This window comes from Oryza sativa, chromosome 8, assembly GCF_034140825.1.
Source record: "Oryza sativa Japonica Group chromosome 8, ASM3414082v1".
NCBI classification, from domain to species: Eukaryota; Viridiplantae; Streptophyta; class Magnoliopsida; order Poales; family Poaceae; genus Oryza; species Oryza sativa.
Genome location: NC_089042.1, coordinates 21,474,764 through 21,491,441, shown reverse-complemented (window position 1 = coordinate 21,491,441; position 16,678 = coordinate 21,474,764). Strand labels below are relative to the sequence as shown.

Here is a 16,678-nt window from a genome sequence, read left to right as displayed (position 1 = left end):
CAGAATTCTCCAACAGGGGGACAACCAGTATGTGACTTGGAAGAAGAAGCAACACAAACCTTGACTTCCTTTCAGACGTGAACACGTATCCAGTTGGGATACGCCACGTTGCCGAGTGGACCAGCCAACTTTGTTGTTGACTGCGATGTTTTCTTTTCAAGACCTCCTGGACTTCTCTTGACCAACTATTTCAAGACCTTTTGGCCACAAACTCCATGTCCACAAGTACCTTGGCACAGCTAAACAGACTCCACAATTGTGAAGTGGCAGCATGAGAAGTCCAGTAAGGCTCACTGGGAATCCTTCGGTTGCTGTCCCCAAACTGGAGATAAATAAACGCTCATTTCCTCTATTTGTATGTACGACAGCATCATGTCTGTAATAGGTAATCTGTACATGTGAAATTGATGCTACCTTCTTTTTTACAAATGGTATGCAACCACAGATAATAAAGAAAATTGCAGAAAAGCAGATCTGCCAAAAAAAATCCCACCTTTTCTGTGGGAGAAAAGGATAATTGAGCCAAGAAATATAGAACTGACTTTAGATGGGTACTGCAGAGTCGGGATTCGCACGATTTAGGCGAACTGTGCCAAGAATGTATTCAGGCAGCTCTTTCTCTTCCTTTGCCTGAAAACATGAAACATATTAGCACTCCTGGTGTTACAGTCACATCTGCACCCCTGACTCAACAAACCCCCAAAAAATACTCTTTTTCATTAGAGACCGTGAACATTGTTAGTTGAGTAGACTCCTACATGAAATCAGAGTCTTTAACATTTGCAAGCAAAGAGTGGAACTGAAGGCTAGGCATATGCCAGATATGGAAAATACCATACTGAAAAGGCGAATTAGCCTTAGAAGGGGGTTTGCATTGAGATGCGCTATAAAGCACACTAATAATGAGAAATTGTACTGCGATAATGTCCTTTTGCTCTCAAATGTTGGGCAGGGGTGGACACAATCGACGCAAACCGAGCAACCAAGCCGAATTAATCGAGCAAGGGAAGTGCTTTAAACATTTATTTGTGATTTCTTTGATTTTTTGGATCTCCTGAATTTGGTCGGTCACTTTGGTCATGACCGAAGAATGAACCGAAATGACCAAAACCGAATAGTTCGGTCTTCATTATTTTGTAATGCATTTTTGTCTTCATTTTTAGATGACGGAAATTTTCAATAGACAGAAAGACCAAACCAAAATTTTTGATCTGGCTGAATGGCCACCCATAATGTTGGGAATCTCCAATAGAGTAAATACAGGATGTTGTGCAACTGCTGTTACGTTACAATCGGGGTTGCACAGGATGTCAGAAAATCAACTATTGTTCACACTATTGAACTCCAATAGACACTTTAGTCTTAAAGCTTAGCTAGAAGTAATGGAGGTATTTGTAGAATCTTTATTTGTTTAAATCCACTTAGAAATAGGAAATATATGAAAAACAAAAAAGCAAACTGTTGTTTCAGGTCTGATTTTGCAGGTTCATACCTCAATTAGAATAGCAAGATCAACAACAAGGCCTGTGACATATCCCAGGACTAGACCAATAATGCTCCGTGCAACGGATGAAGAACCAATGTCAACATCTATCTGCAAAGTAAATTTTACTTGTAAGGTCACCGAGGATTTTTTTAAAAAAAAATTAATATAATATAAATATAGTACTCGGTTTTTTTCCCAATTTAAAACAATAAAATTATAAAATTGAGAGATTCCCGATTATGCAAATCTTTAAGTAGCTTGAGTTCAAATTTGAAGCCACCATGCACAGTAGTCCTTCCCTCTGCTTAAATAGATATTTCAAAAAGGTTCAAGATTCAACAAAGCCAAAGTTCACTAGATCACCTCTAGAAAGTTATCCTGGCGAAGGTAATTGCATGTTACTGCTTTTCCCAGAAGACAAGCTTTTGTTCCAACTGCACGTTTTACCATCCAATAACCCTGAGATCATTTATAGTTCAATTCACATCAAAAGTTTGACTTATCACCAGTTTCACAAATCAATTCACATGCAAGATAATAAGAAACATAAATTAAGTAATGCATACCTCAACAATGCTTGGTATAAGTTTAAATCTGGCATCTCGGAACGCATCGGTTCCATCAATGAATCTTCCCAACAGAGAATCTTTATTCACGGGCCTTTCTGCTGCGTAGTACATGACCAAGTTATAGTTTGGCTTCGCTGGAACCTACATGTTTAAGAGTTAATATACTATCCATCCTGATCATCCATATAACAAAGATGATATCCTCCTCCAATCAAATAAAATGTGATAGTGTGGAACACAAAAATATACTAACAAATTAACTGCAAACTAATTTCCGATACTGGAAGAAAAAACTACAAACCTAGTTTCCAGAGCTTATGGTGTTAAGTCGTTGAGATTTTCTGAATGATAAAATATTGTGCATAGAAGCTCAGAGCCATTAGATAGTAAAGACATGGTGTACATGAGACCCCCAAGGTCACTTCCAATGGCCCGGTTTCATGAACCAACCATTCCCTTTTGAGCCCACATTCATGTGCAAACGACATCACGTTAATGAGAATAGTGAAAATGATGGTACACACGAGAGTTTACCCAAGTCTATCAATAACTTGGTAGAGGTTACCCATGTGTTTCATGTGAAATTTGGTACATGTCTGCATGTACAGTATCTCTGAAGGACAGAAAAACCTACTGTTTAGTCTGTTATATATATCACTATCTATTGAGCTGAATCCGTAGCTTTATTCGTTTTCATTTAATCGGTGTCTGTTACACCATTACTTTAATTAGTAGAGTGTTGTCAAATAGACAGCGCAAGACTCGTGTCATGCTCCTTTTAAAAGCTCAAATGCATGTATGCAATGGACGGACGAATAATCCAAAACCATACCATTTCTTGTGTACACTTGTGGATCCACCTCTAAATGTTACCTTGGTTGGATAATCCGTTTAGGCTTGCCGGTAAATTCTCCATTGACTTTTTATATAAACTACTCTATAGTGGAGAGTCCGTACGTTACAATAAAAAAATAAGTGGTTGCATTACTTCTTTAGAAACTATATGAGCAAAGATTTTTTGTAGGACATCTTGATCAAAATAGAAAAATGTTGACCATCTATCTATATACTACAGAAAATTTCTGTCCAATAGAATTATATTTTGATTTTGATTTTTATTTTTTGAACCTTTTCATTTTTTTATTTTAAAAATAAACCCTTCCAAAACTTATTTCCAAAATTTGAACCTTTTGGCCACGCCAACCTGCCTGGCGTGGCAAAACAACACTAACACGCTACCTACAGCGGGTGTGGCAGTTTTGTCTTGCCACGCTAGCGAGACCGGTGTGGCCAAATAACACTGTCACGCCATCGAGACCAGCGTGGCAGTATTGTTTTGGCACGCTAGTTCGGCTTGCATGGCCAAAAGGTTCAGATCTCAAAAATAAGTTTTGGAAGGGTTTGTTTTTAAAATTAAAATTTCAATTTTTTAAAAAAAAATCTTCTATTTTGGTCTACATCAAAACTGAGGATTTCTATGTTGAACAAAAACAAACATTAGTCAAATGAAAAATATGATAATGCCATGTCAGGAAACGTGAGTAGCATACAATATCTAGACCAAACATTATGGATTTACAATACAATTAGAAGTTCCCAGGTTCATGGTGGTAAACTTGCTTAAGCTCTGCTCTCTGACCCCTGCCTTCCAATACAATTAAGAATTACATAATATAATAGAGACCTAAATATAATACTTAACACCTCCTTTAGAAAATCATAAGCAGGAACATATTCCAATCCATGGATCAAATCACTACAGGAAGTTCACTCATTGAAGGACTGCCATATTTGTAGCTATAGAACTTTTGACTGTAATTTTGAACTACCTAATTCTCAAAATAACAAATTAGTTAATATAACCAATAATTACCTGCAAGTTTATGACCAGTATGAAGGGAATCTTCTTTGCAGCTTCTGACTGTAATGTAAATATGTAATGATCAGAAAAATCGGCTGCAGTATATGGTCATGTCATAAAGTTCAGCATTGCAAGCAAGTAGACAGCATTGCAGGCCCTATCTAACACTTCAATGTGTGTTGAGTTTAAACTAGAGTTTTGCCTGTAGGTTCATGAAAGAATAATGAAGCTTACAATGATATTAAATAAGGACTTAATCTCTTCAAAATAAATAAGGTATTAATCTTAGCCAATTTTATTGATGAAAACGAAATATCATCATAAAGATAATATGTAAAATCAACCATTCAAGGTCAAACTAGTGCTAAACAGCTGTTCTTTTAGCTTAATTGTAAGATTAAACCCCATCCAGAAATAGAAGCTTACCATAGTGGAGATAATTAATGCCTTATTGGTACGGTCTAAGATTTTGATTGAATTTTATATGATTGTGATTAAAAAAAAAGATAGATTAGAGGCTTAAGAGTACGTGTTTGCAGCAAAGTCACAATCCACAAGATAGTCTAACACATATGACTACTAGATTATGGATACTGATATTAGAAATTTTGTTAACAAGGACACTGAAGCTTTGGATACTTCTATTGGTTGTGCCAAGAAAAAGAATGAACAAGGAATGTACAGTTTTACTCTAGCATGACTGCATCAATACTTTGAAAGGCATATTGATTCTCAGTTACATAAAAACATGATAGAGAAAAAGCTGGTTGCATTACTTTGGGATATTGGTGGTGGTCAGGTAACCTTTTTTACCTGAACGAGGCTCTTGGGGTGTAAGGCAACTGAATCAAAACGCTCATCAGCCTTAAACCAATCGACAGCAATAAGCTTTAGAAGGGGATCACCTCCAACAACCTATGCAAATGCCAAATTAAAACCATTTGATAGGTCAAATTATGAAACAAGGATATTTCTCAGAAGGAGTAATATAATGTCTTAACCACAAAATATTCAGTGTTATCTTCATGGCCAATTGGGACCATATTCTCATATGGCCTTGTCACAAAAGGATGATTAAACATAAAACTAGTCATGCATCTTCCCCGCATAGCGGTTTCAACTCAATAAGGCGCATAACCAAATGCTGGGCTGGTATCTGAATTTTTTACTGGTTGGTCTTTGGTAAGAATACTGATATACCTTATTACACTTCAGACTGGTCAAAATAAACTAACTTATCCACACGATAATTATTATTCTCCTGACATTTTCTAAGAAGTTTTGATATACACACCATAATGTATAGAATAAAACCCTTCTACTTCTTTGAAGCACACCATTATGCCTTCTAACTTTTTTCAACAAACAGAGAAATAAAAAATGTAGGTTATGCAATTCTCTAATTAGTGGAATAGAAATGTAGTACTCTGTCCTACCTTAGTGTAATCTGTCAGGTAAGTCTTTCCTCTTATCATGAACTTCTCTCCACCAGGCTCACTCCAAGAGTTTGGGTCATTCTCACTTTTCGCTCGTCGAAGGGTGCCATGGAAATGGTTTGAATCAATAGTTACCGGAGTTGAATTTGTAACCAATTCACTCTTCTCAACCGAAGCTGCAGGAGAACATATTAGAAGTAAAATCATAGTTAAGAAGGACAGCTTCCTCTGTGAAAAAAAAGAAAAGAAAAGAAATTCAAGGACAGCGAAATTTCAACATGATCTCTGGATTTGAGGGTACATGGTTACAACTATAGCAAATTAGTGATTCTTACCGCCCTTCTGTGTACCACATTTTTATCACCTATGTTCTCCTTCACTTGAAACAAAAGGGAACAAGTGAACAAGCTTTAAAAAGACAAATGCCCATAGGATATATCATTCTTTAGTTTATCCCATATGCTTTTTGGTAGTACTATTTTACTTGATTAATTACAATTTACAACATATCACTTTTTCTCCTTCTCCAATGATTACCTTAAGATATCCAAAATGACTGAAATGAACCATGAGAAATGTTGTAATGCAAGCTAGCAACTTGCAGTTATGCATTCTAGCAGGTTGAAGAGTAAAAGATGGCGTGCTGCAATTTCCTTCATTTTCAAATGATTGTCACCATTGACTCCATTGTTCAAACTTTAATCATAATTCTTTTTAGTAAATTTATAACTAGTTCAAAATAAAAAATAAATATTGTAATTTTTATGCATGGCACACCTAACAGTATGATTTTCCTTCGATCTAATTAAATATATTAGATGCTATAATTGGTCGGATTTTGCATAGAAGAGTTAACTTGACAGTTATTGAAAAACATAAGGAATATTAACTGGCATAATTTTTTTTACAAATATAGACAAAGGCAACAGAGACATTGCATCCACTATAACACAGATGTGCACACTTTGTGTATAAATGTCCTTTTTGTGGTTGAGAAACTAATGGTAAATGCATGTATTTTTTTATCAACATACTGTCTACCAGTGCTTGAAGAGTTGAAATGTCTCTTGTGTTTACGATTATGACCTTTAGTCGGTTTCATAGCAAGACCTGCGATAGCCCATGAAATATTCTTGAACTTCACTTTTCCAGCCTGTACAGAAATTTCATAAGGAAACCGAGTCTCAATTTATTACTGAACATAATATAATACATAACAGTCTGATTGCATAACGCTGATAAACAATAAAATATCACCTTAGGAATCATATCATCATCGTCATCACTATCCTCATCTTCAAAGGATTCGCCTCTAGCAAGTGCATCATAGAATTCATCATTAAGTTCAGAATCTTCCAGTTCACTCTGGATGATCAAAGAATCAGACTGTTTGGGCTTCACTACTGTTGAAGGCAAATCAGATGTCAAAGCTGGATTTGCTGCAAAGTATTCTCTTAGACCTGGCCATATGAAATACAAGGGCATCATTATAATGTCCTAAATGGAAATAGTATTCCTTGCAATAAAAGCAAACCTGACCAACCTGCTACTTGGCTGAGCAAAGCAAAAGCAATACTTCTGTCAAAATTCTCGTTATGTCTTCTCTTCCATCTATCCCAAAAACTTGGGCTCATTTCCAACATATGAGTAACAAGGCATTTCGGAGTTGATGATCCTGGTGGGTTCAACCTTCTTAGTTCCCATGTTGAGGCTGAAAGAAATGTTGGAATTAACAAATTACAATAAAATGTGAAACCCTAATTTTTTTTCCAGTTTTGAGAGTGATGGGCAAAAAGTTCTTTTTTCTCGAAAATGCAAGAGCCATGCATTTCATTTCATTAAGAAGAAGAAAGAGTATGTACAATAGAGTGATTCACAAGAAACACTCTAGAGGGAAAGGAAGAAAAAGCCTCGCCGAAGAGATACGCAACAACTCTCACAGGAGCTAGGCTCCTAAGTGGGAAGCGACCGGGACAAGAGTTCATGGAGTGCTCTTGCCCCAGCAGCACCATAACAAACTCTCTTGCCACAGCATCCAAAATAGCAGTAGTGCTAGGCGTGGCATTGCTATCCACCCAAGTTATACTACGACATACTCAAGTTATCTATGAATAGGCTGGTGTGATATTGCTATCCACCCAAGTTGATTACAAGTGATTCATTTTTTTTTCTGAAATACTCATCTATGCAACTACTGCAACATACTCCTCCGGTCACAAAAGAATGTCGTTGTCGACCCATGCAGTCAAAATAAGTTTACTTTGACCATAATTATTGTTTAGAATATAATAAGTTTTGGGCATATGAAAGTTGCATAGCCAAATTTCTAATAAGAAAGGATCCATCCATTAATTGTTTGGAGAAGATGAGAAAGGATGGTAAGTAATAATAAATGAACGCATATGATGAGAGAATAAATGGGGGCATGGTACGACAAAACTTAACTAACTGAGAACATGGTCTGACCAAAATTTTCTGAAACAGAAAAATAAATGGTTATTCCTACTCTACCTGCTTCAAGTCATCACAAAACAAGCTGATGCTAAGATACAGGACCAACAAACAACTCAAACTCACTGAATCATGCTAAAAATACAAATAAAGTATGAAAGATGAATCTTACAATTGATTTTTGTACGCTCGTAGCCATGCCTTGGAGGTTTGTTCTTGTGACAAGCAGGAATCTGCAAAATGGCTGCACCAAGGGGGGAAAATGAACACATAACCAACTCATTTGAACCATAACACAAAGTATATCGTGGAAGACGGCTGCTATATGTGCTGTTAACACACTTGACAGCTAGTTGCCCTATACATAGACCACAGCATGATTTCTTATGTTCAGAAAGCTTGTGCGTCAAACTGGAAACCTCAAGGTTCTAGGTATACTTAATTAATTTATACCTAGAACCTAAGGCTGAGTTCGGCACCCAGAGTTGGGAACTCACTCCCCTCTTTTTCCGCGTGCACGCTTTTCAAACTGCTAAATGGTATTTTTTTTGCAAAAAAAATTATATAAGAAAGTTGCTTTAAAAAATCAAATAGATCCATTTTTGAAAAAAAAGCTAATATTTAATTAATCACGCACTAATGGACCGCTCTGTTTCCCGTGCGGGAGGGATTCGCTCCCAACCACAAGTAACGAACATAGTAGCATTTAGATAGCTGGTCACTGGTTCATAAAGATTGGGCAATGCTGATGCAGACCAACCCATCAAATTTATACATCAATTTGATGTGACTTTTGTGCACTATCTCATGTAAAACATTATCATGTCACAGTTCTTTCAGAAATATGAAGGAATTTGGTCCTCAACTGATATCAACTCAACTACTTCAAAGTCAACTCCAGTAAAAATGTATTCCTGGAAGCACTGGCCAGCACAGTCCTATCAATCTTGGTCGATATTTTTTCCCTAGGGCATCCTCTATAGCCCTACTGACAAGTGTTAGGAATCAATTGATTCTTTGTAGGCATCCAACCTTCCTATCAGATTCCTCAGTCCCCATTTTGCTAGTGATTACTAGTATTCACTACTGATGGACATGCCCCAAGGTGACCACCACCACCTGCACCTCACATCTTAGCACACCGGATTATGTACCCCTCCTGCTGTCCAAGTTAACCAATTCATTTCCTGTTGTTAATAGCACCTAACAGAACATAACAACACACGGGGAAATCAACTGATACGTCATAAGATCTAGAAAATTGTCAAGTAATTTGTATTCAAAGTTGATAGGTTGAATTCATTACATCATATTTCAATCTAGCTAGGTGAACCTCTAATTATATATTTTAGGACCGTCCATTTAGGAGTGTCAAAGAGTAGTAGTAGAGATCTAAAATATATTAAAATAAAGCTGTGATATAATAAAGACTTAGTACTTACTATATGCCCCATCTTGTCCACGAAACCATTGTCTGGAAAAAACAAAATCCTTCTTTGTTTTCCACCTGAAAACAGTCTCCATACTTAAGAGCTGAATTGACATATTTTAAAAACTGTTCAATCAGGAATAGCAACAACTCTTAGCTAATATAAGCTGAAGCTTACATGTACAAATATAAGCAACATGCTTCCTAAAAAGAGCATGTCCTATATCAAGCTTAAGTTGTCCAAATTCCAAAAGAGGTCTGTTTGATCATGTTCAGACAACCCTTGTGGATACCATTGGTACAAAAAGAAAAGCCTAAATATGTTTAACTAGCAAATGCTTCCCCCAAAACAAAAACAGCTATAAGCAACATGCTTCCTAGAAAAGCATGATCTATGTCAAGCTTAAGTTGTCCAAATTCCAAAAGAGAGCTATTTGATCATGTTCAGATAATCTTTATGAATATAGTTGGTACAAAAAAAATGCATAAATGTGTTTAACTAGTACATTAATTTATAATGTTAAACATTTATTTCACCGTATGCAGGGAATAATGCAAAAAACATTGAATTAAAAATACCAGCTTAAATATCTAGGTTCATAGGTTCCATAAACCACGTCATAGTATCCATCAATTGTTTCTACCAATTCCAAATCGGCAGTCAGCATATCCCACCTGCACAGGATAATTTCAGTAGAGCAAGTTGTCAATATATTGTAGTACAACTTGTATTTGGTTCCACTGTAAGTGTAAGGTGCAATCAACTGCTAGCTTACTCATATCGCTTATGCTTATCAGAGCTGAGAACCACTGCAAATACAGTATCAGGATTCGCCCCAACCACACCAACAGACTTAAGAAGTACCCCTTTTCCACCCTACAAAAGTTAGGAAATGATTTGTATAGATAAGCTTTTATTCTAAAAACATGTGAATGAAAGAGAAATGGTCCTATTTGGCTCATTCCCAAAATCAGCCATTTTTTTAAAAGAAAAGTTTATATTATGAAAGCTTGGCCAGGAAAATTAGTAGCTTGTGGTCAGACCATAATTTGGCAAAGAAATGAACAACAATACCAACAGGCGCAGACTTTTGCAGCAAACCCAATGTGATCAATCTGACAAAATTTTGGCAACTACTGTCTTCAAACCAAACAGTCACTGAAGCAGCAACTTTGCTGGGAGGGATCACAACTCATTGGATGAAAGATGATTATCCACTTCAGGCATTTCAATCATTGAAGAACAGAACTACCTTGCTCTAATTTTGTACTAGGGTACAAATGTTTAAACTGTTAAAACTGAGAAACAAGTCTGGGCAAATACACACTATCATTATGTATGGAGTATGGGGCTGTCTGACCAATATTGGCTGCTGCATAGTTGGACATGGAGAAACCATTGTTACGTGGCTTGCTCCTTGCTTAATCATTATTGCATCATAAAGAGTGGGGGCAAAGACAGATCAACAACCAAGTAACCAACAAGAACATGGACCATGAGAAAATGGTGTTCCTCTGTTCTTCCCCTTTCTATCTCCCCAATTCCCCAGCCATCATCTCTGGCTCTTGCAATTGATCCCTCAGTCATCCAGGATCATAACAAATGGGGATAGGTTCATCTAACTAGCAAAGCTACAGCAATATGTTATACATTTCTTACCTTTGTGTTTGCAATATCTTCAAAAATTCTTATACCTGCAAAACAATCAAACACAAAGAAAATAAGTTCATGATAATTTGGACATGATTAGAGAGATTTCAAATTTCATCATTATATATGCCCTAGGAATTGAATAATAGACATAAAGGTAAATAATCCCACTTGGTCATGCTAGTTAAACCATGTTTAGATATCTTGATTGGCTAGCTATTTTTTCTTAAATCAAGTTGCAAGTTGATGTATGTATCGTGTTGCAGAACATATGGGATAAAATTGACTCGGTATCAATTTAATTTATCCGATAGATGTTAGGGGTACAAACTGAGTCTCAAGGTCATTAGGACATAGTGTCAACTATTATCCTGTGCACTTAAGCAATGAACTCAGAACTAAAGTTAACTGTCCAAGATACAATGGTGTCTTATAGTTCATAAAAATAAGTGACTGTTGGTCATGTAGATTGCCAGGTGAAGTGTAGAGTCAGTAATTCACAAGAATATTATTTTTCAGCAAGAGAACTTAAAAAGATGTTTTCTGTAACTTCATCTAACATAGATTAGAGTAGACATCCAAAAGGAACAAAAGAGGAATACACGCAGATTAACCAGATTAGTTATAAGGTGCCAATAGGAATAGCGTAAGGATACCATTAAATGTTCGAACATATCTCCATTCGTGTGCTTCGAATGCATCTCCAGAATCGCCTCCAAAGTTTGTATTAATTATCTCATGGCTTTGAAGATTTGAAGACTGCCGCAAGAGCTTTTCTGGCCCTGTAATCAAAAACGTAAATAAAAGAATTGTAGGTAAGTAATGGATCTATCACATAGTTAGCACTTTCATGTAAAACTTCAAAATTGGGCTAACTGAAAACTATCTGGGTCAATTTCTTTCCGTAGAGTTAGTCATATGCTCATATCCAACTCTTCTGCAGAGCTTCAAAGTCAAAGTGGGTTGGCCTGCTGGCTGAGTTGACAACAATTGGACACCTCACTTTTGCAGAGTAAAGAGCCCACCAATTGAAATGTTTCTGAAACTGAGTAACATCGGTCCTCTATAAAACAACTCAATCTGACTAAGCCCTAAACTCTGTTAGAATCGAACTAGGATGCCTACAAAAGAAGCCCAGTACTTTTTTTTCAAGAAAATTAAATTGATAAATAAATGGAAAAGGATTAGCAAGTTGTACAATTTACCGATACCACATTTGGATTTCAGATCTTGATTATCACCCTTCTGGACACTGGACAACCAAAATGTTTTTTTTTTGGTTTTTTTTTGGGGGGGGAGGAGGGTGTTAAACTGATTTATGGAAAAAAAATAAAGTCAAACATTCTTGGTTTATTTAGCCAAGGAATTGAGTGAATTGTCTAACATTCAATATTGAGCTGTCTCAAAAGTTATAGAGTAAAACTGTAATCTAATTATCATGGTACAAATTAATATTGCATTTTTGTTATCTTACCTTTACCAATTCGTACAAGTTTCCCCAAGCCTTGTGCATATCTCCTTACACGTGGTCGATGCCCATCAAGATTAAGCCTCCAGGTGTAAATAATTATATGGCGTAAGAGCTTGGCTTAACAAAGAACTGTAAATTGCAAATTGGAAAAGAAAAACTAGGTATCATCTCACAAAGAAGCTCCCATACTCGTTTTCATTCTGGGATCTATTCCAACTAACCCCTCTCGTCATCAGGTCATAATCAGCCTGTTATGAGAAATCAGGATAAAAGAATCAAATGAAATGTAGCAGAAATTATTAATTGTATCTTATCTTGATTTAAAGAGGGTGTTAAGGGTGATATTATTGGAAGGTTCTACACCCACCTCCACTCAAGATCTTTTGTGACTGCAAATATATAGGCATGCACATATTATTTGTAAGAATTTTATAGAAAAATGTCGCATCACTGCATACAAGTATACATATGTAGTCAATTGGTTTCACATAAATATGTATATAGGTTTCAGATTTGAATATAATTATTTATTTATTACATCTTGTAATTTAGACTAATATATTTATTTGGGACTTGTTGCAACACATGGACATGATGTGACAATTGGAAGAAGTCATACCTAAAACAAAAGGCCAGTGCTGTCTATAAATTTGAAACTCAATTTTCAAGTAAACATTTTTGTACAATGAATTATGATAATGGTTTTACAGCAGAAATAACAGATAGCCGGCGGAGATTTTATTAAGGACCTATCTGAGTAATGAATTATTGAAATCTCTATTCCCCGTGACAAAAACAAGTGCTAACACTCAGGGGCAGGTGCCAGTGCAAGAGTGGCACATGACTCAATGAGCTTATTTGTTAACACTTCAACATTTCCAAGATTTCATTCTTCCCTTGCCTCCCTCGTGCCAGCAATCATGTTTATTGGAAGCAAGCTCGATTTCAAGAGCAGCTGTTTAAAGTTTCTACTGCTGCAATGCCAATTTTCATGCATCCCTGTCATAATTCTTAAGTATTTCTGGTTATTGTACTGTGATGAGCCATTGTCTCAAGGATTTGAATACATGTTAAATTTTGGTGCATAAATAAATAACTTCAGTGGTATGCTATCACAACCTGAATGCCAACAACACAATTAGGAAAAAATAGAAATATTTTTTTTAAGATTTCTTTGAGCTGAACGCCATGAATACAGTATTTCCAGTTTGGCAGTTACAGGTAACTGAAGTTAGCCCACATTTTCATAAAGGGTGTAGAAGATGACCCCAAAAACACATAATCTACTTTACACCGACAATAACAGTTAGCATTTTATAGAATTATTAAATACCTGCTGTTTTGCCTGCTCAAATGCTTCAACCCATTTCCTAGCTTCACCGGGGTCCCCACATGCAATCTAGTAAAAGGAAAATAGTAGTAAACTTTTAATCATTATATAGGAGCATTGTTTACAAATATTCAAGAGCATAATGAGCTGTGCACCTCTCCTTTCTTTGTTTGATCCAACCGATTGTAAAACCGCAAGACATACAGTTCCTGGGTTTTGAAAAAAAAAACATATTTGGTTATTTATAAAGGCAATCACATGAGACATTTAGAACAAAACGTTTTAACAAAAAGACATGATTTATGCTGCACTAGAAAAATAGGGACATAATATGACAGTTAAATGTTAATCAAAGGACAGAATTGGACCATTACCCCATGGCTAGTAATCCGGCGACCAAGCTCCTCCACCATAAGAGTGTGACTTACAACACCCTTTCGGATAGGTTGCTAAGATAAAACAAGAAGAGGTAATAAGATTCCATATGCATGTAATGTCCAAAAAATCTCAAGAGAAAAAAATTCTGCAAATAAGGAATCACTTTGTGATGTTATGTCAAATGTAGATCTACACATCTACCCAATTGTCTTGCTACCTTGAGGCTATGTAGGGACAACAGCCATAAATCATTTTACGTATATATTCTAGCAAGATCAACATAACCGTTTCTTAAAAAAGGTTCATATTATCAAAACTACAACTCAAAATTCAAAACAACCCAAACGCTGACAAGGCACATGCACTGCATCCAGCCCAAGCATCGGTCCTAAAATTGCCAGCAACCTTCTTCATCCTTAAATTGCAGACAGTGTCAGTCGTCGGTCAGTAACTGAACAAATACAGAAAGCACACACAGCTTAGCAGTTTACTCTAAAACTCCCATTTTCTACTGGTTGGATTTCAGAATCATTGGTAAGCAGACAATATATAAGCGGGGTTATAAAGCAATACCAGCAGAACCAAAGAAAACCTGCAACCCAGAACAGCCCCAAATGCAGAAACGATCAGTTTCTTACTGTAAATGACACGGTTGTCATCATCCAAACCAATTGAAGCCGCATTTTCGATAGCAGTCGCATCTATCGATGCATCCCCTACATTACGCCAAATAAAATAAAAGGTTCGCCAAAACAAACCCAATTCAATTCTGACAAGGTCGAAGAGCCTCTGTGCAAAGCAACGGCGCAGTACAAAACCAAACCAAACCAAACCCAACAAAGAGTAAAGCAGCTCCATGCCTCCATCCATCCAACCCCCGCTCACCGCTGCAGCTCCGACGACAAGCTCTAAGCCGAAACCCTCGAGAAGCGAGAGCGATCACAAACACGCATAAGAAATCCAGAAACGAGACTAAGTGGGAGCAAGGAGGGAGGAGGAGAGAGAGAGAGAGAGTGGGGGGGGGGGGGGGAACCGACGATTCCGGGGTTCTTGCTCGGGTCGCGCTTGTACATGGCCACCGTCTTGCCGCGGATGACGAGGAACCGGAGGTGGCGGTACTCGTGGCCGATGGAGTTCACGCCGAGGTGGTACACCCACCCGGAGGACCCCGCCGTGCTCCGCCCGCTCCCACCGCTCCCGCTGCTCTGGCTGCCGACATCCGGCGATCCCGCCTCCGAGAGCTCCACCTCGGACACCTCCCCTCCCGCCGCCGCCGCCGTCGCCGGCGGCTTCAAGGTGATCGTGGCCATCGCCGACAGCGTGGGGCGCAATCCGATGGGGGAAAAAGTTGGAAGACTGGAACTCTGGAAGGGAAGGGGGGAGAAAAGGACGGGGAATTTTTTCAGTGACGCGCCTCGTTTCTGACGTTATTATACGGATACTCTTCGAAACCAGCTCACATGTTCCCAAAAATTTGATAAGTTGACCCTTTTTATAAACTTATTTTGAAACTGTGGCTGTGTTTAGTTCACGCTAAAATTAAAAATTTGGTTAAAATTAAAATGATGTGATGAAAAAGTTGAAAGTTTGTGTGTGTATGAAAGTTTTGATGCGATGGAAAAGTTGAAAGCTTGAAGAAAAATTTTAGAACTAAACAAGGCCTATAGACCATGAAAGAACTTCAACAAAAATAGTCCAAGTCTAAGGCTGAGTTCTTTCCCCAACTTCTCAAACTCACATGTTCATACTCCTATTTTAAAATCTTATTTTAAAACTAGTCCATAAAAAGTTCATACTCCCTCCATACAAAAATCTAAGCATATATTTTTATCACCAAAATCAAGAAGAATTTAACTTTATCCATCATGTAACAAAATCAAGGAATTGTATCCATGTAGGCAACCAATGAGTAGTAAGATAACTTCCTATGTTCCGATTAACAATTTAATGTGGTACATGGATACTATAAGAGCAAGTCCAATAGAGTATATAAACTAGCTACAAGCATATATGGAGGAGAGAGAAGAAAAGCGGGTTACACATATATAGCCAGCTACAGCACGAACTTTAAGATAATATGTGTATGCGAGGTGGTTCAAGTATTAACGGTGTAGAGACCGAGCGCTTGCTCAGGTGGCAAGCGTCGTCGGTGGGCACGCTGCCCATGAGCATTCGAACCCTAGGTTTGACGCTCGTGCTCGTCTGGGAGGATTTTTCCCCTCTTTCCCTGGGACTGACTTTGGTTGGTCCCGGCTAGATAATAGAGTACATACATGCGTGCGCGTTCAGTGGGACTGCACGTTTCCCGTGCACTGATGCCTAGTGCCTCCAATCTCATCCCTAGCGTGTGTTAGGGACGTGCACGTGTGTGTGTGCGTGTGTCGTGGTGTGAGTGTGGTGTGTAAGTGTGCGTTCTGAATTGTACCCTTCTAAAAAAAGTATTAATGGTGTAGTATATATTTATATAAAAGTTTTGTATGAGTAGGTTATTAGATTAGCAGTAGATGATGTAATTTTTAGAGTTAGCAGTTAGCTATATTATTAAACATGCTCTAAATATTACCATCTCATTCAGAAAAACCTGAAAATGAAATATAACTTAGGCTATGTTCGTTG

General features: G+C 37.4%; 1 protein-coding gene across 1 annotated transcript; it reads right to left on the bottom strand.

Annotated features, from left to right (window-relative positions):
* Positions 1-308: 308 nt before the first annotated feature.
* On the bottom strand, positions 309-15,420 carry LOC4345676 (protein ENHANCED DISEASE RESISTANCE 2-like). Its single transcript, XM_015794590.3, has 22 exons — positions 15,100-15,420; positions 14,059-14,133; positions 13,840-13,893; positions 13,688-13,753; positions 12,544-12,602; positions 12,358-12,434; positions 11,540-11,665; positions 10,893-10,927; positions 10,009-10,109; positions 9,812-9,907; positions 9,246-9,310; positions 7,976-8,047; positions 6,896-7,063; positions 6,610-6,812; positions 6,439-6,505; positions 5,353-5,528; positions 4,730-4,831; positions 3,929-3,976; positions 2,053-2,196; positions 1,850-1,945; positions 1,493-1,594; positions 309-630 (listed from the first exon to the last, which is right to left on the bottom strand). The coding sequence occupies exons 1-22, from the start codon at positions 15,370-15,372 to the stop codon at positions 544-546; spliced, it is 2,292 nt and encodes a 763-aa protein (XP_015650076.1). The 5' UTR covers positions 15,373-15,420; the 3' UTR covers positions 309-543.
* Between the last annotated feature and the right edge of the window lie 1,258 nt (positions 15,421-16,678).

Coding starts and splice junctions, on each gene's coding strand:
- LOC4345676 (XM_015794590.3), bottom strand. CDS start 15,372: ATGGCCACGATCACCTTGAAGCCGCCGGCGACGGCGGCGGCGGCGGGA. Junction 5,529..6,438: donor TGCTATGAAACCGACTAAAG/GTCATAATCGTA, acceptor GTTCTCCTGCAG/CTTCGGTTGAGAAGAGTGAA. Junction 631..1,492: donor ATCTTGCTATTCTAATTGAG/GTATGAACCTGC, acceptor TCATGTTTTCAG/GCAAAGGAAGAGAAAGAGCT.